The sequence below is a fragment of the Anser brachyrhynchus genome, assembly GCF_964034855.1.
Source record: "Anser brachyrhynchus genome assembly, chromosome: Z".
In the NCBI taxonomy this organism is placed as follows: Eukaryota; Metazoa; Chordata; class Aves; order Anseriformes; family Anatidae; genus Anser; species Anser brachyrhynchus.
Window position 1 is genome coordinate 56,701,600 of NC_137697.1, and position 27,986 is coordinate 56,729,585.

At 41.2% G+C, this 27,986-nt stretch overlaps 1 protein-coding gene and 1 long non-coding RNA gene across 2 annotated transcripts in view; both read left to right on the forward strand.

Annotated features, from left to right (window-relative positions):
• Positions 1-9,406: 9,406 nt before the first annotated feature.
• Positions 9,407-24,973, forward strand: LOC308185118. The gene is made up of 3 exons (XR_013943133.1): positions 9,407-9,442; positions 22,933-23,128; positions 24,731-24,973. It is a non-coding gene; the product is annotated as an uncharacterized lncRNA (long non-coding RNA).
• A 679-nt stretch (positions 24,974-25,652) lies between these two features.
• SLCO4C1 (solute carrier organic anion transporter family member 4C1) overlaps positions 25,653-27,986 on the forward strand; it is a 31,489-nt gene continuing 29,155 nt past the window's right edge. The window contains exon 1 of the mRNA XM_080574171.1: positions 25,653-25,995. Within this exon, the coding sequence (XP_080430297.1) occupies positions 25,758-25,995 (238 nt within the window). The 5' untranslated portion in view covers positions 25,653-25,757. The remainder of the gene's footprint in view (positions 25,996-27,986) is intronic.

The window sequence follows — 27,986 nt, forward strand, 5'->3', positions numbered from 1 at the left end:
TGTGTTTCTGTAATCAAAAGAACGTATGTTTGATGATGGATATTTCAGAGAAACACCAATGAAAAACATGTCTTTTAAAGAAATATTTCATGTTATATTCAGCTATTGCTCGAGGCTTTTCGCAGTATACACAATATACAATGATTCATTGTATACAAAACCAGCTAAAGCTTGAAACACCTTCTTAATCCTGCAATACAAGATAAAAAGAGGGAAATCTGACAAAAGTAATCTGAAAACAGAATTGTCTACATGAAAGGCTATTTACTTTTGTGGCTTCCATTTGTATTTTTAAATGAAAATAGATCCCTGTGTTGTCTTGGGAAATACAGATGAAACAGTTCAAGAAATAACACTCCTCACTGAAGTACTGCCACAACAGTTCATAATCATAAAAACGATGATTGGTTTCAGAGCTCACTCTGTCATATTGGGATATTTCTTCTAAAATACCACCTCCTCACTTCCTCACTTCCTGCCTTTAAAAAAAAAAGAAAAAAAAAAAAGATGATAGTTTCAACACCACAAACAAGAAACAAATAAATTCTTAAAATATTCAAGCACGATAACCTTATGGTTGATAGAATTATGTACCACATACCATTGATTTTCTAGGTAGCATTCATTTTTGCTTACATATGAAAAGGCAATATAAAACTTTCTGCATTGTCTTTGTTCATCATCTAGAAGGAATTCTCACAAAGGAGAAGAAGAAAAAATCTGATAAAATTCTTCTAACTTATAGATATGGGAGGCACCTTTAAATTTTACTAAACAGAACTGATGGACAGGACCTGTGTCAGTCTTGTTTTAATGAGGCTGATGTTTATAGGAGGTTGTATAGACGAAAAATAATATTTAAAGTAACAATTTCCTCTAGAAGCAAAAAGAATCTGAGGACACAGAATGTGTTAGAGGTTTTTAGATACCTGAAGTCTCCTTTTAAGTGTGGTATACATAAAAATTAAGCATGAAGTTACACACCTCTAAAGGATTAGCAAAGCCCCCAAATGAAATAAATATGCTGGATTGCTGACATAATTGAGAAACAATGAATTTTACACAATGCCAAAATAATATCATTGTCTCTTGTGAGACACAAAGATAACCTTCAGCAGAAAAGGGGCTCTGTTACTGTGAACAATGAGACTGCATAGAGTAAGTCACTTCACTCTCTTTGGAATGAGAATATCTGGTAGTATTTCAATAGTAAATCATCCTAGAAATGTTCTAACCATTTTCCTTTTTGTCATTCTAACTTTGCAAGCACATGCTATGCTCAATAAACACAGATGGTAAAATCCATCACTGATCTCGTTCTTGTCCACACAGGACCTCTTGTGAAAAGATCAGGTAACTGGAAGGTAGGACAGCGACTGACATTAACTTTCTTTTCAGCTTATAAAGCAAGTGATTGCTCTCAAATGCTAAGATTTTGCAAGTATTATAAACTCCTATGAACTACACCTATAGTATACACCTGTATTATAGTACAGTCTATAGTATAAAATTATAATGAAACAAAATTCACATGGATTATGCAATATAATTGGTATTGCCAATACAAAAAAGAAAAATGGGGAGTTAAATTAAAAACTTTTGCTATTATGCCATTATACTTCCTGTTTCTTTTTTCGATCTTGAAGCAGAGAGAGATTCCACATTATTAGTATCAAAAAGGAAAAATAAATAATTCTGAAGAGAGAAAAGAAATCCCAATAAAGAAAGTAGTGAAATGCAGACTAGCTAAACTTTTCTGTCAAACTTTTCTAGCAGAAATGTGAAGCTGTGATTAAATCATTTTTTTTTTTCAGTAATAAATACCTTTTGTTTTTCCTAAAATACCTTTAAATAAAGTTTGGTCTAACTTGCAAATTCCCATTAGGGACTTTTTTATCTTTGGTGAAATCTGAAAAGAAGTTTTGCCTAAGTATATTGCATACATTGAAGTCTAAGTTTAAAAGTTAATCTTACCCCACGTAAAACAAAAAAAGAATGATTAACTGCTAAGACGAGTTTCAGACAAAGAATGTGATCTGTTTCTTTAAATACACACAGACACACACATACACAAAGAGAAATCTTGTGGATATTTTGGCTCCTGACAGATTTCTCTCTCCTCTTTAAAGAATTACTCCAGTTTATTGCATTTCTTTTGTCTGGAAGACTTCACAACTTAATGAATTAAGGTGATTTTCAGACAGAAATGTACATTTTTTTTCTCCAAAATATTGTCTCTCTTGCTAAAAAAAAACAGGACTTTTTTTAGTTCACATTCATGGTTTTGCTGCAGAATCACTGTAATCAAAAATTTCATATCTGGATAATTAGGAAAATCTCTGCAAAGACCTGATGAAGCTTTTCACAAGAGATGACTAACAGCCAGTTCTTTCTCAATGTGCAGGCAGTTATCTTGGTCACTTTTATTAATTATGGCTGGGTAATGAGCTTCTGCCTAAAGTAGTAAGATTCAAAACAACTGGGTGCTGTCTGGATCAATACGCCCACCATAAAATTCACCCAACTGGAGTCATGGAGTCTACGGTAAATTCCAATATTTTTTCTTGATGTGGTGGGTTGATGTCATCCAGCAGCGAAGCACCCACACAGGTGGCTCACTCACAGCATTCACTCCACCCTTTGTCCAATGGAATCAGGAGAAAATATGAAGAACAAAAGCAGAAAAACTTGCAGGTCAAGATCAAGATGATTTAATAGGTGAAGGAAGAAAAAAAAAAGTGATGGAAAGGCAGTCACTCACCATGTCCCAGAAGCAGGCTGATGCTCAGCCACTCTCTGAGCAATGACTATCCTGGAAGCCAAAAACAGCTCTCCTCCTTTTTCTTCTACTTCCAGTTTTCATTGCTGGGCACAACAATACCAACAGCATGGTATAACACATATCCCTTTGGCCAGTCTGGGTCAGCTGTCCTGGTTGCATCCCCTCTGAGCTCCTTGTGCATCCCCAGCCTCCTGGCTGGGGGCTCTGGGGGTAGGGGAGGACAGAGGAATGAAGCCTTGATGCTGTGTAAGTACCTTCCATCAACAGCCAAAACACTGGTGTGTTATCTGCTCGGTTTTAATGACAAATCCAAAACACTTGATATGAAATATAATATAATAAAATAAGAAGCAAATTCTTTATAATTACAAGATGTTGCGTGTAGCATATTGGTCTGTAAATTATTGCTTTAGATAATTTTGATGCTGACAGCTGCAGAAATATCAATTTTTCCTGTTTATTTATTTGTTTATTTAAAGAAATGAGAAAGACATCCTTTTCACCCAGTATTCCAAGTATTTCACCAAGTATTTGAAGCTACCTGCAAATAATTTTACTAGCAGACAATAACCATATATGAAAACATGACAAATATTTTGTGATTTTTTTTCCTCAGTAAAGGCTGTGTTGTTTCTACTGATGATTAAACTAGCTTAAAACTACTTGTCTGGACTGGGGTCTCCAAGCACTAGTCTTTGCTAAACAACGCTAAGAAGACATAGTTGATATCTATGTCCAGCAGATCTGGACAACATTACCACATTAGATTATCAACATGTCCATTCAAGTGTCCTTATTAGGACTTCAATAAAGTAGTGTGTACATTTAATAAAAATGACAAGATGGAGCCTTATGAAGTTCTGTAGTTGTAACTGCCTGCTAACACTCCCTGTAGGTGTTCTCAGAAAAGCAGCATATCCTCTCAGGATTAGCTAGGGGAATACAATCTCGTGATCATTCCTATCAAAATAGATGATACATATACATGAGTGTGATATGAGACTTTAATTACTTACAGAGAGTAGAGCACCTAGGCAGGAAACCAGACAAGAAGAGTAAACATGAGAGTGTTTTGTAATCTAAAGTCCTAATAGTATCTTAATGTTGTAATAATATCTCAATATTAAAAAAAATGCTATGTAAAGCTAAAAATGTTTATTTGTTTGTGAATCATCAAGATTAGGTTAGCTTCCTTTACTACAACATTGCAAGGTGCATATCCAGAAATGTTCATCCCAGTAAAAGGTTAAAATTGACCCTGGTTTTGGTTCCCACTATCAGATAGCAAATGGCAAGCCAGTGGTATTTGTGGGATGGGACAATCCCCTTTCTGCTTCTGTTTGCACAAGTTAATTCATACAAAAGGAATATCAGAATTAATTTCAGTGTATAAATAAATATATCTATTCTGTATTTCTCACCTCAGTTCTAAAATTCTGAAAAACATATTGTCAACAGCCCTTCCTTTAGTCACCAAACAATCAGTATTCTCAACAGATTAGTTTTATTGTTTTCTAAGAATCAGAAATCATTTCTTAAAAGTAAATCTAATACTTATGTTGTGTTTCCCTTGGTACATTTTTTATATTTGCTCACTAATATTTAAAGTATTATATTTGCTAACATCTAAGTTCCCAACTAGAAACACATAGGACACAAGCAGAATTCTCTGTATCTCTTAAACATACTTTTCCAGCATTTTGTTAACATATTACCAGGTTTTATATGCCATTGTAACCATGTGAGGACTGAGAAAAATGTACAGAGATTGTCCTACAATCTTCACATAATACTTAAAAAAATTACTCGTCTTAGTTTTCTGTAGCCAGAGATAATACAACTGATTTATTTATTTTAATTATAATAATAATAATACTGTTTCCATTTCCTGGCAGCTTTGTTTCTAGAGGAACACTCAAGGCCAAGAATGTGACTTCATCATTAATGTAGTCATTTGTTCAAATCAACATGTAAAAAAAATTGAGGATACAGTGAGCAATCCCGTGTTTTATTTTATTTTATTTTATTTTATTTTATTTTATTTTATTTTATTTTATTTTATTTTATTTTATTTTATTTTATTTTATTTTATTTTATTTTATTTTATTTTTATTTTATTTTATTTTATTTTATTTTATTTTATTTATTTTATTTTATTTTATTTATTTATTTTTGGTAGAAGAATAGTGCCATTTATTCTTTATTAAATTTATATATTGCTTGAACTATAGTGACTCAAAGAAAAGGGTCTGGGGGATAATATAGGTCAAAAAAAGTAAACAAAGAGGGAAAAATAGAAATATACCCCCAGTTTGGTGGGGAAGCAAAGAATCAACTAGAGCTATTCAAATGAAGATGGAAGTCTAACTGACAGGACAGAAAATGATCTTAGCACTAAGATTTCATACGGACTACAGTCAATGGACCCACAGAGGTGAGAAGGTATAACTAATGAATCAACAACACTTTCCTCAGAGTTTTGGATGACAATGAATATTCCAGTTTGACTTGTAATGGTAGAAGGGAGGACTTCGGAGAAAAGATGGGGTATTTGAATTTGTATTTTCTTTGTTCATGTTATGAGTACACACAGGAGAAGGTGTCAGAGGGACAAAATGAAATGCAGGAATGTAGTTTCTTAGTCCTGGAGTGAAATTCTGTTTTAAATGCAACCATTTTGGCATGACATCTTTTACAACTTCCTTTTATCTGAACAGTCACTTGTCCTAGAGTAAACTAAATTGCTTCAGTTCTAGCCTTGCTAACAACAAGAAAAGAAGCAGTTTATAATGTCAAGAAAGCTTCCTCAATGATTCATTGCTTAACACATTAGTATCTTATTTTGCTAACAGATTCTTAAGACAAAGTAACAGCTAGCTGGAAGGCTTCAGATTGCGAAATCTGGGAATATTTTATAACATCTACTATTTAGTTTCTCCATTTTCATCTTTTTCCTCAGCTACCACTGAAATCACTGAGGATAAAAATTCTGTTTGTGAATGAGAACTCCACTACAGTAACAAAATGAGTTTCCATCCATGCAAATGTCAATATAAAAAAGCAAGGTTTCCCTAGTTACTAGGCCATCTGAAACCAGCCATCTGGTCTCATTGCTATTTTAACATTTTAGTTCTTGTGCAATTGCTAATTACTGAAAATAAAAGTCGGAGAGGCTCACATATAAGCCTCAATTTAACTTCAGTTCAGTTTGGTAAAAGGGCTGGTGCTTCCACAGATGAATAAAGACCTCAAGACAGATACCAAAGATGGAGCAGACACAGCAATTGATTTTTTTCTTTTGCTGTAACAATGGTCTTCAAAGAGCTTTAAGAAATCTTAGGTGATTTTATTGAAAAGAGACATGTATTATTAGACTTTATAGCAGGTGCTGGATGTCTAAAGGCTCTGACAGCCCTGTTTGCCCCTGCCCAGCCTGCCCAGGGCTCCCCCACCTGCCCCAGGTCCCCATGCTAGCCCTGGGGCCTCTGGGCTCCAGCTTCCCACAGGCTGGCTCAGCCATGAGCCCTGCCCAACTGGGCCTAGCCATGGCCTGGCTTGGCCCTGTCCTCGTGCAGGTACACAGTGCCGCGGCTGGGGCTGTCCTTACTGGCCCCTGGTTGCCTTGCTCCTAGCTGGCATTGTGGGATGGCTGTAGGGTGCTGACAGGTATCCCCTCAGCTCCTTCCCAAGGGAGCTGCTGGCTCTGGCTGGGTCCTGGTATTGCTGGAGGAGGGAGTAGAAAGAGGTGACAGGTTAGACCAGTGTAGGAGATGAGTTATCCTCGGAGGGTGATTTGGCAGGTCTTTCCTTCCCACAGCAGTTGTACCCACCCCACACTGCTAGGCTCTCTCACTTGGAAGGACTTCCATCAGGAAATTAACTTCAACATCCAAGCAGAAGTCTGAGAGGAAAAAGCAGCAGAAAGCAGTAGCAGCAGAGGAAATGCTTTTGTTAAGTGGCTGCACTTTGTTTTAATGAACAAATCTGAGGTTTAATATAGTTCTCATGCCCTTTCACTAACTTTTAGTTATGGTATTATTAAGTGTTTCACAGTTGTTCTTAGTGTTTTTTAAAAAATACCTTATTAGAAGCTGCCAGTTAATTAACCACTTTTTTGTACCCCGGCAAAATATACAATAGAATCATAGAATCATAGAATCATAGAATATCCTGAGTTGGAAGGGACCCGTAAGGATCATCAAGTCCAACTCTTGACACCGCACAGGTCTACCCGAAAGTTCAGACCATGTGACTAAGTGCACAGTCCAATCTCTTCTTAAATTCAGACAGGCTCGGTGCAGTGACCACTTCCCTGGGGAGCCTGTTCCAGTGTGCAACCACCCTCTCTGTGAAGAACCCCCTCCTGATGTCAAGCCTAAATTTCCCCTGCCTCAGCTTAACCCCGTTCCCGCGGGTCCTGTCACTGGTGTTAATGGAGAAAAGGTCTCCTGCCTCTCGACACCCCCTTACGAGGAAGTTGTAGACTTTGCTACAATAGTAGCAAAGTATCACTTGTCAATGGAAAAAATGATAATAATAAATGTGGAATGTCAAAAGAAAAAAATGTCAAATGAAACAATGACATTAATAACAGCAAAATATTTGTTATGACCATACAGTTTATAACCAACTCTTAAACAAATCTTTCTAAAAGTTTCGTTTGCCTGCAGAGGCAGAATAACATGTACTTTTATGCATTGCTTAGCCACTAAGGAGAAAATTATTGCTGGTCTTGCCGTAATACCTCTCCAGGGAACTTTCAATGTGAGCAGGAACCTTCACCAAAGTTGATTATTTCTCTTAGATTCTCTTAAGCAAAGATAATGCCTAAAACACACTGGAAAACAGTCATATGAACTCTAATTCCAGTGATTTAGCATCCTGTTACAAATTATTTCAGAAGTCTGTTCAGACTTCCATGCGTAGCTCTTTAGAACCTCCCCAGTTTGTTAACAATGTTGGATTCTTGGTAATGCAAATAAAGTCTGCCTGTGTTATTTTATCTCAAAATTTACCAACAAATTTTTTACAAAAATATTTTATCTCAGATTTTACCAGCAAATAGCTAGTATCCAATCTGGTAACATTATTTAATTTTAAATTAATGTATTAAACATGTAAACCTATGTAAACTACACACATATACTATGTTTCCTCTCTCCATTACTCAAGTCAGCTTTCAGTCTGTCTTGACAATGCCATAGGCCAGAGTGACAGCTAATAGTGCCATTGAGTTACTCTATTTACTCTAGTTTTACTATGGCTTACTGCCTTTAAATCTTCAGGTAATTGTTTTATCTGGACACCAGCATAATAACTTACTTCTAAAATACTGTTCCAAGCAGTGGTATTGAGCTTCTTGTACTTACATTCTTCACTTCAGGCTCTTATTCAAGTACCTCTTGTGAAAATGCACTGCCTAAGTTGGAATAAGTCTACCCAGCCTTACCTCCAGTTTCAAGACAACTGAAACCCAAAGAGACTTCTGAGAAAATGCACGGAATGTTGAAATAGGAGAAAATTACTTCCTTGTGGCTAAAAAATTTGGCTGAGACAGGTCCACCCTAAAGGAAGAAGTGAAGCTATATGCAGCACTATTCATTATTTGGAAAATTGGAAGTTACTAACATGAATAGTCTATTAAAAATATTGTTGAACAATTCATAGAATGTGAAAAGGCTGTTTTTTAGTATTAGTGTAAAGAATCATTTTTATTCAAGTACCAAACCTTTGTATTTTCTACAATGTTTTACTGACTTTGTATCTTACGTACTTAAAAAGAGTCTCCAATACAGAAAAAAAAAAGTACCATCAACATTTCTGTTAGTGTTTGCAAGTATTAAGAAGAGACAGCTCAAAATTTCTCTGCAGCAAAAATCCAAGGAGTACAAAGACAGAAAACTGGCAGAGCAGAGATGGAAAGCCTTGAAGAGTCAGGGCTCTTTGCCACTAGGAAGGTGGGGGACATGTTGGCCCATGTGCTAACGATGAGAAGAATTGGTGCCCCATGAACAGTCGCTATCCCTGACATCTCAGCTGCTCTCTTGGCAGAAACAACTGCAGCAGGCCTGCCTTTTCAGGGCTTTGTAAAGTAGTCAGGGGCACCACCACAAGCAGTTTGCCTATTAGCTCTTCTTTTCCTGTGTCTAGAATTTGATAGGTTATTATTCAAATAATATTTTTATGTTGTTGTGTTTTCAAAGAGAAAGATTCTGCCCAGCTCTAGAGGAAAAAGTGGGAGGTGGGAGAGGCTAATAATAAGGGGAAGAGGTTTGAGGAACTTCCCTGACAGCCTACTTCCACAGCTGTCCCTGGCTGATTGATCATTGCTCCAAGTTTCTCTGAGAAGGGCATACAGTGACAGTGGAAGAACTGATCTCCATTTATCCATACCTGCTTGCACCAACACAGCCTTTAAAATATTCATACAGTGCTCATACTCCCTGCAGGAGATTACTTCTGGTAATGGCCTATGCCTGAGCAGACACATGGGCTAGTTCGGTGTGTATAAATGACTGTAAAATGAACTGCAGCATGGAGTCTTGTAGCTCCTCCTCTGTGTTTCCAATAGCAAAGCAGGAATTCACCCTCCGCCTGGACTGTCACTGGGATTGGATGCCTCTTCTTTGCTTCAGCATGAGTTCTATCATGGAGGCAAAGGTAGGCCTAAGAATAAATGTTACCTGAAAGAGACAATGCAATAGTCATAGTAATAAGAAAAATTGCTTTCTAGTTAATGAGTTCCTTTGTGTTTTCTCAAAAGGCAACTGAGGACTAAGTATCTGCTAGTGTCTGTTAAACAGTATGAATATAGGAATTTTACAGGTATTCTGTTCCATGAGAGGTTTCAATTATACTGTTGGTTTCATAGTGCAACATAATTTCATAAATAATATCTGAAAAAGTGACACGCTTATAGTCAGTTGGAATGTAACACCCTCCACCACCCAGAAACTTTAGTATTAAGGAAAGACACCATTGGGAAAGCAAAATATGTGACTGATTTTATTGTAGGGGCCAAACGTGTAGCATACTAATAAAGGAATTACCATAACACAGACTATCATTATATCCAGCAGCTGCATGTGTTTCAAAGAGGAGCTGCGATACTTTCTGAAGGTGCAGCTGTGAATGCTGTTAGAACTTCTGGCTGTTGTACAGAATGTCACTTAAATCTTATACATTTTGGCAGTTCACTTTTTGTCACAAGTTTTATGAAGTGATGTGATGAAGTTGTCCTTTCCAGAAACACACTGTCAAGGGCAGTTTCACCTGTTAATCACATAATAGTTACTACTGTGATCAGGGGTACGGGCAAATTCTTACCACACTGCTGCAAGTTTAACAGGGCAATTGCTCCACAGCTGGCTGAAGCACAGATACAGATCTGCCAACCTACTGACTCATGCTATGGGCTAAACCTGGTGTCTGTGACTTCAATTTGTGTTGAAATCACAGTGTAATGATCACTGCTGTAATGGATTGCATTATTCATCTTTGTCCAAAAGGCGTTCTTAGGCCTTAAAAATTTAGAAACTAAATTCAAATAATTCAAATAGCTGGAAGATATTTTATGTATATATTGAACTTCATCCTCCTTTTTGTAAGAACTTTTTGCTTTTGAAAACAGAAATACTGTAAATCAAGCAAATGGGAAAAAGCAGCAGAGATTTTAATACATTTCCTTTATGAAATAAATAAATACTTTTCTAAATATATTGTTTAAAAAAATTTGGGGTGTAAATCAACTAAAGTGGCTAACCAGGTGCTAGCTGGCAAGATGAAAAGCAAAGCAGTAGCAGCCAGTTAGGAATTTCCAGAGTGTACTAATGTTTTTGAACACAAAACAAAATAATAGTTAACTAAACCAGTCCTTTCAAAATCTGGGCTGATCCACAGAATGTGGATCCACTAAGAGTGTTTGTTGTTGTTGTTTTTCCTTTTTCTCTACTTAGCAGTCCTTTTTTGAGCTCTCTTCTTGATCTTCCAAGCATCACGAAGGCCAAGTGAAATTCCAGTTAACCTTAAACACTTGAGACCTCATGCTATCATTGTCCTCCCTCAGACTCAGTGTTTCTTCATTCTTTTACTTTATTTGAGTCCTATTTCTATAACAGTTCTTCTGTCTCAAAAACCATATATCATATATGGTTCATGTATATACATTGTACATATATCACTTGTACTACTGAAAAGAGGAACTTAAAAAATTCTACAGCTCTTATCCATTTTAAAAATGTACAAAATTGGCAATTCAAGACATGCTACTGATTTATGTTTCCTAAAATGTTATACTCTTGTTAACATTAATCTAAATTTAATTTCAATTATTTGTACAAAAATACGCTTATGGAAAGAAAGAAGACTGCTTTCTCACACTTGCAAATGTTATTTATATATAAGAACTGTGAAGTGATAGGCATGTATTTAACCCATTGAACATAAAAGAGCCTATTGCTACATTTGAATTGAATATAGCACAGAGTCCGTACTTTCTATTAAAGAATTTTTGAAAACTTCTCTTTCAGATTTGAAATAAAGCAGTTTTTATATTTTTATTTCTCAAAGGAGAAACTAAGTAAAAGTAAATGAAGGTGAGTTTGAAATATTACACAGAAAAATGTTATGTGAATTATGTCACATATTCAGCGGTTAAAGGTGGCTGGACCTGTTTTCACACCCATCTCAATATGTAAAGGATGAATTGAGAAAGTTAACAACAGAACAAGTGTGAAATGGAATATGAATACACCCATCCTTTAAAACTGCAAGGTAGTACATGGGTGGACACCGCCTTCCAATGTTATTCACACTAGATTTGTCAATGGTAAACCCACAGAGTGACTGATTGAGTGAAAATTTATTCTGCACAACTACTTCTGTATTTAGTTCTTCCTCATGAACATTTCAAATGTTCACTACACTGTTGGCCTTAGTGCCATGGATTTAGCTTAATGTTTATAGCTAAATCAATTAAATGTGATGTAAGATAACCATTTACATATTGCCACATAATTTAAAAACTGTGGATTGCATTTATGAACTAAATTTTCAAAGCTGAAAAGTGCAACGGAGATTACAGTAATGCTGCCCCTGCAAAATACATATTCCATAAAGATTTTCCTGAAAACATCAAGCATCTTTTGTTTTCACCCCATAAAAACATTTAGATGATGAGAATTTTAAGGTGTTGTGGTTTAACCCCAGCAGGCATCTAAGCCCCACACATATGCTTGCTTACTGCCTCCCAGCGAGATAGGGAAGAGAGTCAGAAAGGTAAAAGTGTGAGAACTAGTGGGTTGAGATAAAGACAGTTTACCAGGTACAGCCAAAGCTGCATGCACGAGCAAAGCAAAACAAGGAATTTATTCACTGTTTCCCTTTGTCAGGCCATTTCAGCCATTTCCAGGACAGCAGCATCCCTCCCACACAGCATTTTCTTGGAAAGACAAACACCATTGCTGTAAATGTCCACCCTTCCTCCTCCTTTTCCCCCAGCTTTTATTGCCTAGCATAATTATTATGGCATGAGACATCCCTTTGGCCAGTCTGGACCAGCTGTCCTGGCTGTGTCCCCTCCCAGCTTCTGGTGCAACCCCAGCCTCCTCACTGGCAGGGCAGTGTGACAAGCAGAATAGTTCTTGGCTCCATGCAAGAACTCAGCACTACTCAGCAATAACTAAAACATCAGTGTGTTACCAGCACTGCTGTAGTCACAAATCTGCAACACAACATCATAAAAGCTGCTATAAAGAAAATTAATTCTATCCCAGCCAAAGCCAGTACACAAGAAAAATCTATATAGCTACCTGGCTGAAAAGGACACATTTGGAGAATCACCAAATAAATAATACTGCTTTGCTTTCTTGTTTTCACATAATGAATTTATTCCTCATTCACATCAACTACTACTACAGGCACACAGTTATTTTATTAATATCAGTGGATATTGTCTCTTCACATCTTGTGATATGTACTTCCTAAACAGGTTCACCTATATTTATGGAAGAATATTGCTTTCATTAACAGTTTGTCCACTCTTCATGGAGAATACACACTGTGGTGTTCCTACTCACACAGGTGGTCCCATTAACATCAAGGCAATTATCAGAATGGGTAAAGTGTATGAAACGGATATACTCAAAGGAAAAAAAAAATCCTTGCTCAATGACATAAATGACAGGATATCTTTCAGCTTCAACAGTATCAAGTTTTCATTCTGATTATATTCTCACATCAGGCTGTTGAAATAAGTCCAGTCAGTGGGTTACTGAAAGTAACTGAAAGTCAGCATTTGCAATTCTACCCTCAAAAACTTCCTTTTCCCTTCTTCTGGACAAATTTAAGTTCTCTTTTGGGACTTACTCCTTAAAACCTGTATTTCAAATGTGTGGTTATATTATAATTATACTCTGGTTTTCGTATGTTTTTGAGTGCTCTTCCCAGAGAATGGTGCATTAAGCTATATTGCGCAGTTCCCCAAGGGAACACATCTCTCAGCAGAATTTGATTTAAAATGCTTGTGAAGAGTTAGGTAATTGTTCAGTGAAAAATGTTTGGTGTCACACAAATTCCATATGTTCACTAGGGTATGTACTACCATAACTTGTAATTATGACAGTTATAATTAGCTGCAAAGGCAATGGAATCATAGCAAGGACAAACTAAGGTGGCACAGGATTTGCCGGCAAATTCCTTATGTGTTGTCTCTGTAAAGTAGTTTCAGATGCTATATTTAAACGAACTGAGTTCTTTCTTTCCCTTCCCATTCGAGTTGTGACATCCATTTTTTGGATTACATTCCAGTCTTAATTTATTTAGAATGCTTTCCGTTCTGTTTAATTCCTTCTCAAACTTTCCCTTGGATGACTACCACTCTTCCAAAGAGCATATACTCTAAGTGGAATCAGTTTGTCAGTTTCTCCTGGGTAGTAATCTACTATTCAGAAATACTCTTATAGTCAGGGTGAATTTTAACAACTTATAAGATCTCCAGCTCCACAGGTGTGAGCTGCATGCTTGGAACAACTAAAAGACTATCTGAAATTCATTTAAGATTGCCAATAGTTTATAAATAGACTTAAAATAATAGGACATTAAAAAAGACATGGTTAAAAAAAATGTGTACCCCCTGCTGCTTATCATTCCATCTTTGGATAGTTGGCACTATTTAATATACTGTATTCCAAGAAAATTTGGAGAAATATTGATCATATGAGTTATTTCTTATTTAAATCTGTGAGATCCCCATGCCCAAGAGTTTCTGCAGCCTATTTCCTTCTATCCATCCCCGTTCCTAGTTCTGGCTGCCTGTGACACCAGCCCTGGTGCAGTGCAGACATGCCCACGGATCAGGCCGCTGGGCATGGAGCTCCATGTGCAGAGCTGGGAGCAGCCCTGCTGGGGCAGCCCCTGCCTCCCCAGGAGTTGCATCAAGCCCTGGCTCCTGCCCTTGGTCCCTGTGCCCTGTGTTCTGTGCCCAGCACCCGCCCCATGGACCAGACTGGCAAGTTGTGCCTAGCATCAGCCTCATCACCATTTGCTGGTCTGGTGGTGATGGCCTGCAGGCTGTCCCCGGCTGCCGTCCCTGTTCCCTTGCTGTCCCTCCCACAACCATGAGGCTGCACATCATCCCCTCGCCCACTTGCCTGCCTTATCTCAGCCTGACCATCACTTGTTTAGAGGTGCTGACTCACAGCAGATAGGCTCATAGGCTGTCTTGTTTACTTGGACCTCCCAATGGCAATGTCCTTTTTTGTGAGATGTGTAGGTGCAAAGTGCATAGTAGCCCAGTAAATATGAGTGCTGTTGCTTGCAACAAGACAAGGTTTTGTGTTAAGTTGACACCATCCTCAGGACTTGTCAGCCTTTGTATGGCCTGACTTTGCACAGCCTATATGACTTCACTTGTCCTGACTGGAGACTCAGGATGCTAATGACTTGCCACACTCGCCCCCACGATTCAAACTGAAACCTTATGACCCAGGGGATCTTTGGGAGTGTGAATGTAACACCAAAGAAAGGTGCAGGCACTAGATGTTTCTTTATATGTCATTTTAACTGTATACTACTTGAACTATAAATGTGCTAATTGGTAATTGGACTAACAATTCTTTGATTAGACAGCTAAGACAGTGTGTTTGTTTTGCCAGAAGGTGGTGTGTAGCAACCTACTGGGAATTCAAGCAATCAACACTAACTTGTATCCCATAAACTAGTGACAGTATGAAGTGCCCCTTGATCTGTCAAAATCTTCCTACGCATTGCTGTGGTCAGATGTCTTCTGCCACTTTTGATGGGTATGCTACATGCCCTCCAGGTATAGTTATTGATTTACTTATGGCCAGAAATCTTTCTGATCCCTTTTCTCTCTAATGTTGTTCTGTCAGTCTGGTACGGCTGTGAAATAAATTTAATGTGATTGTGTTTTTCAATCTTTGTTAAGTTGGCTAAAGCATTTTATAACACCTAACATATGAAGGATTTATTTATTTATTTATTTATTTATACTCTTACATATATTTTAAATAACCTGAGAATTAAATCTACTTCATCAATATGATATTCAATGGAATGCTAGAGCAGGAAAGTTAATTAATTTACAGCTAAAAATATTTTAAACTCCAGTGCAACTGAATTTGAGTTTTCACTTTTTTTTTTCCCAGTTAATTAATTTAAACTTAATTTTCAAATGTGCTTTTTAAAGTTACTATGACTATTTTGTTGTTCTTCTAGGTTAAGAGAAACATAAAACACAAGCATCAGGTGAAAAGTTTCCTTTTTAGATCCATCTGTACAAGGCAATTTTTAAAATCTTAATTTGCTAATGGATTATTTTTTGATAGAGATATAGATATTATAGGGATTTCATCAACTTGATAATTTTCATGCACAAACACTATGTTGTAATGCATATTAATAGTTACCAGTTTTTATATTTCACACATATAATTATCATGATTAAGCAAGCACACTATTTAGAAAAAACAAAACAAAACAAAACATCCAAGAATCATTAACAGAAACATTGGTTTTGGCCAGGAGGATAATAGCTAGTGAATGAAATCAGACTGAAACCACCTAAACAAACAGAAACTTTATATATTTAGAAGGAGGGAAAATCCTTGGAAAACCCCAGACAAGTTATGCTGCTTCAATGAAGATGTGGAGCAGAGTTGTGCAATTTCAGCTTTATTGCACTTGATGGAAAAAATCTGCAGTAAAAGTCTAGAACAGTTGGAAATATTTGACATTAAAACACTTCTCAAAATCACAGCAACAGATTTAGGGCTTATATATTTATGTGAATTAATTTACTTTGATATCCATATATTTACACAGAAATATTTAGCTGATTATAAGCCTTGTTCATGCATTGTATGGGTCTAGTTTGAAGAACTGCTAAAAAAAATCTTGATCCTTTGTATTTCACAGCAAGTCCTATCAATTGCTCCATCCTTTATAACAGAACTAACTACAAAACTGAAAATGTCCCTGACTCAGAAAAATCTGAAACATTCTTGAGAAAATTCAACTCTCTCCTACAATTCTTTAAGATAAAAAATATGAAGTGTTGAAACAGGTGCCCATATCTTACAATCATATGATTTTATCAACTCTTTTTGAAGCTTTAACTGTACACCCAGTACAGCCTTAACATTAACTGAGTTACTTTTGCAGTGGTGTCTCTAACATACTAACAAGTTTCTTTCTACACATATTTATTTCAGATACACTCTGTAAAGCTCAAAATGCTTGATAGACTCACCTGCTCGACACATATTCATCTCTGTTAATAAAACGGCAGAGTCAATGGTAACTAAAACAGCTAAGTGGGAGAACTGCATCATCCCACATAAAAAGATGCATTTTTTCTGCTGCTGAAAGCTTTTCTATGGCAGATCACAAAATCACAAAATGTCTGAGGTTGGCAGGGACCTCTGGAGATCATCTGTTCCAGCTCCCCCATTCCCCACCCAATCAAGCAGGGACATCTAGAGCAGGTTGCCTAGGACCACATCCAGATGGCTTTTGAAGATCTTGAAGGAAGAAGACTGCACAACCTGTCCTGGGCAATCTGTTCCATTGCTTTGTCACCTGCACAGTACAGAAGTGATTCCTGATGTTCAGAGGGAACCTCCTGTGTTACAATTTGCACAGGCTGGCAGGAGGGCAGAGCCCTGAGGCTCGGGGGCAGAGGGGGCAGTGAGCAGGAGGCAAAAGCTGGGACGATGGGGATGGGCATGGGCTGGCCCCGGGCACCCCTCAGCTGCAAACCTCTCGCTGGGAGCAGCTGCAGAGCTGCAGGCCTGCAGCAGGGCAGCACACGCTTTCAGGGGGAGCAAAGCAGTGGTGCTGGGCACCTGGGGAGGGAAATGCCGAGACGAACACCCTGGCCCTCCTGGCAAAGAGCGGCATTACCCTCTCCCACCAGACCGACCCCATCGGATTCTGGGTACAGCGGGCATGTGAGGAGGCCGTGAGCACAGCAGCAGGAAGAGGGGAGGACGGCAGCAGGGGTGGGGATGGCAATGACCAATGCATTGTTGGCAGCACTGAGACTTTTTCCTGTAATTGTATTGCTTTGCTACTCTGTGTGATAGTGAGACACTGAGGACCTCTCTGTGTCCTGGAGGGCTGCCACATGCCCCCAGCAGCTAGCCCAGCCCTGGTCTTGCCAGCTCCGGGGCTGCTGTCCCAGTGTCACCAGCGGTGTGACCTCTTGGGGGGTGGTGCTGAGGCCTGGGAGGTGGGGGCCTTCCTATTTGGGGCTCACTGGGGCCCCCATATGGATGGTCCCTGCCCCAGCTGGAAGTGGAGAGACCTGCCACAGCCTCCCTTGGCTCCCCATGAGGGACTTCTCGCTCCCTGGGGACAGCAACAAGGGTGGTGGGGGGTATCTGGGAATTCACAAAGGCCATCTCCTGAGGTGCTAGGGAACTCCTCCATGTTGGTTTCCCTGGGGCTGCTGGAGGGCTCTGGGCTGGGGGCAGGAGTCTCTGCTGGGGAGGCAGCTGGGCTGGGGGTACCTGTGGATCTTGCCTCCTGTCCCACGGCAGGGTGGGAGATGCCAAGGACCAGCAAGCTGCAGGTCTCCCTGCTGCATGATCACATGGTGACATCAGTTAAATGGTGTACAAATATTGCTGTACATTTCCAGTGGTTAAGCTTCAGCAGTTGGACCAGAAGCTCTTTCTCCAGGCTGAAGAGACACAGGGTACCAGTGTCGACATTCTTCAGCATGAGCGCCTGTGAACACTTGGTCCCAGAGATGAGCCCCAGCTGCTGGCACAGCCAGGACAGCAGGGGCAGGAGCAGCGATGGGTTCGCCTGGAAGAGGTACACCCAGGTGTGCTAGTGGAGCATGCCCACAGAAGCCCTGGGCACCAGTCCTGCCACACATGGCCAGGTTGCTTTGGGGCAAGGGAACTATGGGCAGCTGGGCTTTCCTGAGCTGTTCCTGCCTGGCAGGTGATGACTGATGCTGCTGCAGATGCTCTCATGATGAACTCTTGAAATTTGTCATTCACCTGCCTTGAGTGCACTGTGAAGCTCAGACTTCCTCCTGCAGCTGCTGTCAGTGCTTGCTGTCAGCCCACTGCTGGATGCAGGTAAAACAGAGCTGGTGGAGGCATGGAATTGCATAAGCTGCATCACCCCAGATGTTGAGGCATATGGGGCAGTGATTGTCCAGTGCCATGGCCATGCTATCTATATACTGCGGTGGGCTGGGGAGAGCTGGGGTTGATGAGCTGTTCCCTGTCACTGATGCTGCAGCAATGTGTGTCACACTAGAAAAGGAAGAAGGAGGCCATAGTCATTCACTGGCCTGGGGAGGGGTCCCTGAAGAAGAAAGCCCTCTCAACTTCCCAGGGTGAGGTGTCTCTATGCTGTTCATGCCTGCTGTTGCAAGCTCACCTGTCTGTCTGATCCAAGCAGGGCCAGGGAAAAAAGCTGTAATGGCTCTGGGGATGGGTACCAAGAGTCACAGTTAGTCACAGCACAGTTAGCAGCTCCCTGAGCACGTGTGGTGTTTTTACTCACCTGGGCAGCTAAGCTTCACCACAACCACTCTCTCACTCCCCTCCTCAAAGTGAAAGGGGTGGGGGTGGGAATACGATGAAAAGGGTTCAAGGGTGGAAATAAGGACAAGGGGGATCACTCAACAATTATCATCGTGGGCAAAACAGAGTCAACATAGGGAGATTAATATAATTTACTACCTATTACTGACAAGCTAGAGCAGCGAGAGACTGAAAACAAACTGAAAACACCTTCCTCTCATCCTCCCTCTTCTACATCATCATCTTTGTGGCCCTTCAATGGACTCACTCTTACAGCTCTATGTCTTTCTTGTACTGGTGAGCCCAGAACTAGACACGGTACTTCAGGTGTGGCCTCACCACTACTGAATATAAGGAAATTGAGGATGAAGTCAGAGCAGTAGAATGATCACATAAGTGGAGTGCATTTTCACTTACCATATGAATGTTACAGATTAAATTCACTGCTGAAAAAAAAAGGAGCTGCCATCATGGTCAGATAAGCATTTAAGAGAGAAACTTTGTGGAGTACCTGCTCCTGCTCTTCATATGCAGAATTTATTTTACTTCATAAATCATTACTAACTGCTTGCCACTAGAGGTCACGTATTTGCTGATGGAACAAAGTAAGAGTCGGACTTCTTTTTTTTTTTTTTTGAAACTAAAGGCAAAAGCAGAACAAAAGAGACTGCCAAGCTCTAGAAAACACTGAAACTAGTGTTTCTGAAACTAAATGAAATAATTGGTCCTTCTGTTTTGATCTGTTCATTAGATTCCAAGAGTAGAAAACAATCCATGGAACTCACTATGTGAGAAATCAAAGACTGTTAATTTTGTCACATTGTCACTGAAAGTGAAACATGAAATTTGAAGAAAATAGGCAAGATTCGGTTAGAAGTAAATTACACTACTGAGATACAAACAGGAGATGCCTCGAGTTTTCACACTGGGGCACATTCATTAGGCAGTTTAACAAACAATGGGAATAAATGTAGGAATTAATTTCAGGACACCAGTTTAGCCCCTTTACTATCACTAACCATGTAAAACAAACCTGTAAAGACTGATGCATACACTTAGATGTATACCACTGCAGGATAAATTGGCTGGTCTTCCCAAGGAGAAAAGTGTCACAGAAGTAAAAATAGAAGGTCCATCACTAAAGCCTTTAACAAGATAACCCTCCAAGAAAATTTCTCTTTTGCTCAAAAGATGGAAAAATTGATGTTGGTTCTTTGGGCCCATACTGTTGACAGAATTAGACATAGGGTCGATTAAATGCTAGTTTATTTAAGTTAGCATAGATACAAAACACTAAAGGTACCAGCACTGTAAAGGTAATGCTACATTGGCAGAAGCACATGACTGCCCTGAGGCACAATGTCATTTAGAGACACCTTTAGCTAGTTCAGATCCTACAGCACAAAATTACCTAGGTACTCTATAGATTTTTCTTTGTTCACTTTCAAAAGAATAAATGTGTTCAAAAAGAAACAAAACCAGATCATTTTTGCATAAATAATGAGACAACTACACGCAAATCTAAATGCTGATTTTATATTGTTTCCAATTTAAACATGTCATCAGGATTTAAATGGAATTAAGATTTTACTTAAAATATGAAACAATGAAGTTGGTCAAGAAAAGGATGACTGATGTATTAAATTTCTAGTTCTGCAAGCCTATTAAGCAGGCTACTTTCTGCTTTATTATGAGTCTTTTGGGGTGCTAACATATCCCAGTCCCTATGCCTGTCTGTATTGAGTTTCTGTGGCAAGGTTTTTGTGATGAGGGTGCAGATGGGGAGTCTACAGGGGGAACTTCTATGAGCTGAGTCCAGAAGCTGGCCCATGTTAGATAAGGGCCAGTTTCAGATGGTTCCAACAGGGACCCACCACTGGACAGAGCCAAGCCAGTGAGCGATGCTGAGTGTGCCTCTGAAAGAGCAGATTTAAGAAAGGGAAACAAACAAACAAGAAAACCTACTGTGTAACTACAGCTGGGAGGAAGGAAGGAGAAAATGTGAGAGAACCAGCCCTGCAGACCCCAAGGTCAGTGCAGCAGGAGGGCAGGAGGTGCTCCAGGCACGTAGCAGCAGTCCCCCTGTGGCCTGTGCAGGGAGAGGCCCCTGGTGGAGCAGGCTGTCCCCCTGCAGCCCATGGGTCCCACACGGAGCAGATCTCCACGCTGCAGCCCCCCCCCGTGGAGGAGCCCCCGCTGGAGCAGGTGGCTGTGGCCTGGAGGAGGCTGCGGCCCATGGAGAGCCCCCGCAGGAGCAGGCCCCGGGCCGGAGCTGCAGCCCGTGGAGAGGAGCCCACGCAGGAGCAGGGGGTCTGGGGGGAGCTGCCGCCCACCCGTGGGGGACCCGTGCTGGAGCAGTTTGCTCCTGGGGGATGGATGGACCCCGTGGTACGGAGCCGTGTGGGAGCAGTTCTTGAAGAGCTGCTGCCTGTGGGCAGCCCCCGCAGGCTCAGTTCGGGAAGGACAGCATCCCGTGGGAGGGACCCCACGTGGAGCAGGGGCAAAGAGGGACCGTGAAAGAGCAGTGGAGACAAAGCATCAGGGACTGACCGCAGCACCCAGTCCCTGTTCCCCTGCACTGCTCAGGAAGAGGAGATAAAAGAGGGTGGATGGGGGGAAAGTGTTTTTAGTTTGTTTTTAGTTTCTCACTGCTCTAGCTTGTCAGTAATAGGTAGTAAATTATATTAATCTCCCTATGCTGACTCTGTTTTGTCTGTGACAATAATTGTTGAGTAGTCCCCCTATCCTTATCTCCACCCATGTGCTTCTTTTTTTTCATGTGTTTTCTCCTCTTCTTCTGTTGAGAGTAGTGGTTGTGCTGAGTTACCTATAGCTGTTAAACCACCAAAATGGGGAAATATACTTAGAAGAGATGTAGTTTCTTCCTTTTGAATGTCAAGAAATAGATAAAAATTCAAGATTCAAAGTTTCTCTTTACTGGAAAAAACAAACAAACAAACAAACAAACACAAAAACACATAGAAATGAAGATACTTCACTAGGAGAAGTAAAACTGTTTAACAATTTATTTTGTATGAAATCCAACCTAGACCAATTAACTCGAAATGTATTATAAGAATCCAGTGTAATCTGCTTTGCATCTTGTTTTACAGCTGGTAGAGTCAATGGAATTATTGTACTGACAAAATGTTGTGCTATATTTTTGGGAAGTAATCTTACAATGAGAAGTGGGTCTGTGTACCAGTTGGCCTTTAAATGAGAGCAGAATGTCACACAGAATATCCACAAAGCTTCATTTTTTTTTTTAACAGACGTGTCTTTCCCTACAAACCCTGTCCCCCAAATTCTTCACAAAAAAGACACTGTAGTTTCATTTTATTTATTTTCTCTCTATATACGTCATTATTCTTAGTTGCACCCTATTATTACTGACAGTTTACATAATCAGCTACACATTGACAGGTTTTGAGATGCTTGAAAAAAGTTTTATATATGTAGTTTTCACCTTACCTAATGTAAAACTCAACTGCTTTCCCAATTCAGAGAATAACAGCTCTCAAACATTTTAAAAATAATCTCTATTTCTTAAGCAAATCCACAGGTCTTATTTAAAATTCCTGTGGTGGATTTACGTCTGATGAACAACATGACATACCATGAAACCAAGCAACAGGAGAACTGCTAGGACTTCTGAATCTGTAGATACAAGACTGTGAAGAGAGATTTAAAATAGTTCCCCAAATATAGCAATTTTTTTTTTCAACATAGCAAACTTCTTCTTTAAAATACTAGTTTGCCTCTCCAAAATGTATTCCAGTGTGATACATCAGTTTTATTTCTCCTAGATTGTAGTTTCCCATTCCCACTTCACAGGAACTTTGGATCAGAAAAAGACCTCAGAGATAGGCAATTCTTGTGCCTTTATTCCAGTCATAAATTGATTGTGCTCCATCTAAAGAGTTTTACAATTCAATAAATCTATTAGAAGTTTGCTCCCAAACTCTCCCCCCTTAAAGATTCATAGCCGTCGAATTTACAATTAAATAAATAAATAAATAAATAAATATGGTCAGTTTGATCATTTGTTTTAGATTTTTCTTTTTGTCTTCCTTTACCTTTTGGTAGTTTATTGATTCTTGAAGAGCTGCTGCCTGTGGGAAGCCCACACAGGATAAGTTCGGGAAAGACGGCATCCCATGGGAGGGACCCCACGTGGAGAAGGGGCAGAGAGTGGCCGTGAAGGGGCGAGAGGCTGAAATGAAGCGTCCAGGACTGACTGAAGCCCCCATTCACTGTTCCCCTGCACTGCTTGGGGGACGAGGTAGAATAGGGTGGATGGGGGGGGTGGGGAAGGTATTTTAGTTTGCTTTTAGTTTGTCTCTGCTCTTGTCTGTTATCAATAGGCAATAAATAGCATTAATCTCCCTATGCTGAGTCTGTTTTGCTCATGATGGTAATTGTTGAGTGATCTCCCTATTTTTATCTCAACCCATGTGCTTTTTTTCATCTATTTTATCTTCCTCTCCTGCTGAGGAGGTGGAGTGAGATAGTAGTGTGGTGGTGCTTGGCTACCTACTATTGCTATACTATCAAAATTAGTTCTAATAACAATACACACATATATTATATGATCACATTTGCCTTTTCCAGCAGTGATTTCCATCTAGTCCAGCAAATTATTCCCCTTAAATCTATTGTCATTTAAAACTCTGTGCTCTAGATACCTTCCTAGAAAACTGTTGTCGATTGACATTTTCAGGTGGGTTGTGTATCTAGTCTTGAATGTTGTGAATTTAAGCTTATTTAATAGTTTTAAATGATGTCTCATCATAAGGCATTTTACAAAAATTGTTAGGATCTACTGCATTTCTCTATACATTGCCTGTTGAGGAGCAACAGTATCACTCAGGCAATAAAACCAGTGCAAACATACATCATATTTTATTCTTTTCTTTGTCTCCCTGTCCCTGTGGCTTTATATTAAAATCTGTATTCTAGTAGGTGGCATAAACCTTCTTGAGAGTTCATTCCTATTTAATTCTCTGGATCATTCTGTCAGGGCCTACAGCAGACACCACAGTACTACAACTCCTACACTTTCTTAAAAAATGTTCTTGACTTCAGCTGGGCAGACTATTTTTCATAGTGAGCTCCACTTCTCTTTTTCCCTTCCTTTCTGTAACCTTCCTGTGATGATAAAACCAAAACCATCGTCTGGGAGGAGGCCCAGTAGATGAAGATAACAAAAAGCCCAACAGAGCAAGCAGATCAAGGGAGGACTTTGTCTCATCAGTAGTACAATTATTTAGCAATTTAGTGGATCATTCTTACTGCTTTAGCATGTAAGTGCTCTAGTGAAGATCAGGATATTACTTCAAATGACATGTCCTACTTTATTTTAATTAGAGAAAAGAAAAAATACAATAAAATGCAAACAATCAAAAAAAATCCACATAGGCAAAGATGATCTTACTGATATGCTATTCCTGAAACAGATTAGCTTGCCAGCTAGTTTAGGCACATCCTTAGACCTCCCAAGGGGCTAGTTACAGGGATATATTTTGGTAACCAGCTGAGGAATAACCATCCCAGCCTACAGACTGAAGTGATGACAAGCTAATTTCAGGGTCTGGGGCCACCACTGACTAGCAGAGGAATGATTTGCTGGGGAGTAGCTACCTGTGGGCTTTGGTTGTGGGGTATGGTCAGAGCCCGAGGGGGACCCTGAGGTAGCTGAGGCAGAGGCAGGTGAGGAAGGTCTAAGGTCCAGGGAACCCCACAGGCCCCAGCTCCTGCCATGGCCCCTAGAAAGAGCAGCAGTAGTGGGAACAGCTGATTTCTTATTTGCAATTTATCCATGCAGATATATAGACACACATTCCCTTCCTTGATTTTTTTTTGTTGTCATTGTTTTGTTTTTCAGACGGTTATCTCCATGTAGCTGCTAACGAATATTTGAAAGTGCATGCTTCCCTCTGATGAGATGTGACACCAGGGGAAGTGAGGATGGGACTTCAGGAGGGGAATTCAGCAGGGAATTCGGGAGGATGCCCAAGCTTTCGGTGTGACCCTGAGCCAAAGCTGCTGCTGGCATCTCCAGTTTATTTCACTTGCCTCGAAAACGCATTGCACTCTCGAAAGGGGAAAAGCTCTACGGGACACACCTAGATTAACACTAGTGGTGCCAGCTAAGTGATCCCTGGACTCCTTCCCGGTCGTTCCTGTACAGATGACTGAAATAATTCCCACCACATGCAAACAAACCCCGTACTTCCTTGTGTGCTTGACAAGTAATCGCGGTCGGTGTCCGAATGACTTGCTCGGTGACGGGAAGCTCCTGCGGGTGGAAACTTTCTGCACTGCAGCCGGGGAACAATATTTTGTAAGGATGACATTTGCAAAGGCCAGGGCTTTTTGGCTGTAAGTGGGTTTCCACATCCGAGGGTAGCGTGCCAGCTCGCTTGCCTAAAGCGGGAAAGCACCGCGCCGGGGCTAGCGCTGCTTTCACTCTTCCCAGCCGTCCCGAGGAGCGCTCGGAGGTGTTTGGTGAAGCCGGCTCACGAGCGTTTCCCCTCAGGTGCTCCAAATTTTTACCCCCATTTCCCGCTCCGCGCCGCCCCCCGACCCCACTCCCGACTCCAGCGCCGCGATCGCGACCCGCGATCGCGACGCGGGGGCACGGCGACCGCAACGGCCGCGGCAGCCGTAACGGCTCGACCTTGCCCGGCCCCGGGGCTCTCCGCAGGGACAGCTGCCGCTGTTCCCGTCCCGCTCAGGGCGTGGCGCGGCGGGGCCGGGCCCGGCCTCGGGAGGAGGGGGAAGGCGCCGCCACCTGCCCCTGCCCCCGCCGGGGCCGGTGCCGGAGCCGGGCCCGGTGCCGTCCCGCCCTCCCTCCCCGCCGGTATTTAGGGGAGCGTCGTGCCCTGGTGTCGTTCGCAGCCGGTACCGGCATGAAGGGAGACGGCATTGAGAACCCGGCGTTTGAGCCCCCTAGCCCCGACCTCAGCGGCCAGCGACATGCGAGCCCCGCCGGGGCTGAAACCCCATCCCCGTCCCCGTCCCGAGCTGCGGTGGAGGCGACCGAGGAGGGTCCGTGCGGCTGGGGCCGCTGCACCCCCAAGGCTTTGCAGCTCTGCAACAACCCCGAGGGCTACCTGGCTGCCTACAGCCTCCTGGCCATCTTCCAAGGTAACCCGCGGGCCTGGTGCCCTGGGCAGGTGACGGTGTGTCCCCGGGCGAGCCGGGGCCGGGCCGCAGGGCAGGGCACAGTGGTGCTGGTTCCAGCGTGGGGATCTCGGAGATGCCCGAGCCTGGTCCCATTGCTGAGCTGTGGCAGTAGTGGCTTTGCTAGGGGAAGAAAGTACCCCAGGGCTGGAGAGGGAAGTTGCTTGTGCAGCGTTACTCTCCATACTCGACTCTGTTCTTCTTTTTTCTTTTCCTGCCTACCTCTGAACACCACTGAGGCTATGGCTCTGTCAGCTCCCTGCTTTATGCTGTTGTTGGTGCTGCTTCCCTATCACTCACAGTGAAACATACAAGCCAGAGAACAAGGTGTGTGATATAAACATGCACAGAGCTGCTGTTTTGTCTATGTGCATTTTGTTACCTGACTGCCAATTAAAAAAAAAAGCCTGGCATGGGTGGGTGGGACTCTGGGTGATTAAGATGGCTTTCAAAGGTCTAATCTTGTTCTGTGGATCACGGTGCACCTATCTGTCTAATGCTTAACTAACAGCTTAACTTTGGAGAATGTGAAGTTCAGCTTGCTCTTAATTTCTGTTGTTTAGCTTCAGGTATTCTCCTCCTTATTTTTTGTAGTTGGTGACAAGACTTGTTAGGACCTTGGAGTGCCTTCAGTTTAGGACTTTATTGGACTAGCTAGAAAAGAAAGCTGTGTCACCTGAAGAAGTCTGAGGCTTTAAAGCTGATCTGTGTTGCACATAAAGAATGTGGCTGGGGGAGAGTGTGCACAGGTTCTGTGCTAAGAGAGCAAGTAGCCTGTGCTGAAGGCAACCATGGTGTGGATGGCTGTGCACCTGCCTGGAACCAAACTGAGGTAATTGGGATGGTCTTGGGAGAGCTGAGCTGGAGGCTCTCCTTAAACCTAGAAAGATACGACTGCTGCTCATATTGCTTGGGAAAATCCTGTAGAAGAACCAGTGTCTCTCAGAGTGCATCTTCTCAAATTCTTTTTGATTTCAACCTGTTTTCAATCTTTTTTTTTCTTATAATACATCTTTTCTTTTAGAAAAGTGTCTAGAGAGTTTTGGGTAGTATTTGTTGTTCTTCTCTGTATTTGAGAGACCATGCTGCAGCTGTTATGACCAGGAGATGATTACTGTTTTCTTGCCATAGCTCATATTTTCTCTAACAGTAAAAGAATCAATCAAAGAATCATTAAGTTTGGAAAAGAACTCCAAGGTCATCTGGTCCAACCATCCCCCTACTACCAATGTCACCCACTAAACCATGTCCCTAAGCACCATGGCCAACCTTTCCTTGAACACCCCCAGGGATGGTGACTCCACCACCTCCCTGGGAAACCCATTCCAGTGCCTGACTGCTCTTTCTGAGAAGAAATGTCTCCTCATTTCCAACCTAAACCTCCCCTGGTGCAACTTGAGGCCATTCCCTCTAGTCCTGCCACTTGTGAGAAGAGGCCAACCCCCAGCTCCCCACACCTTCCTTTCAGGTAGTTGCAGAGAGCAATAAGGTCTCCCCTGAGCCTCCACTTCTCCAGACTAAACACCCCCAGGTCCCTCAGCCACTCGTCATAGGACTTGTGTTCCAGGCCCTTCACCAGCTTTGTAGCCTTTCTCTGGATACAGAGCGGAAGAATTTCTTACATAACAGACTTCAGTGGCAACTGAGTTGCCAAAGATCTATTAGAAGAATAAGGATAGAACATGTCCCAAAGCTGACATCGAAATGTTTCAGAGTGTGTTGTACTAAACAGCATCTTGACTACTTCCAGCAATTCAATTTGTTGTAGCAATGTTTCTTAAAATCTAGCTTGTGTTGAGTGCTTGTTTGGCTGAATAATATCACTTGAATTTTATCTTTAAATAGTAGTAGGGTAGGTTCTCAATAGCAAAAATTTTGTATTTCCAGAATATCTGTCCCCTTAAGATGCTGTGTGTGTTCCTTACGATGCTTATCTTGGTCCTGTTATCTAACCA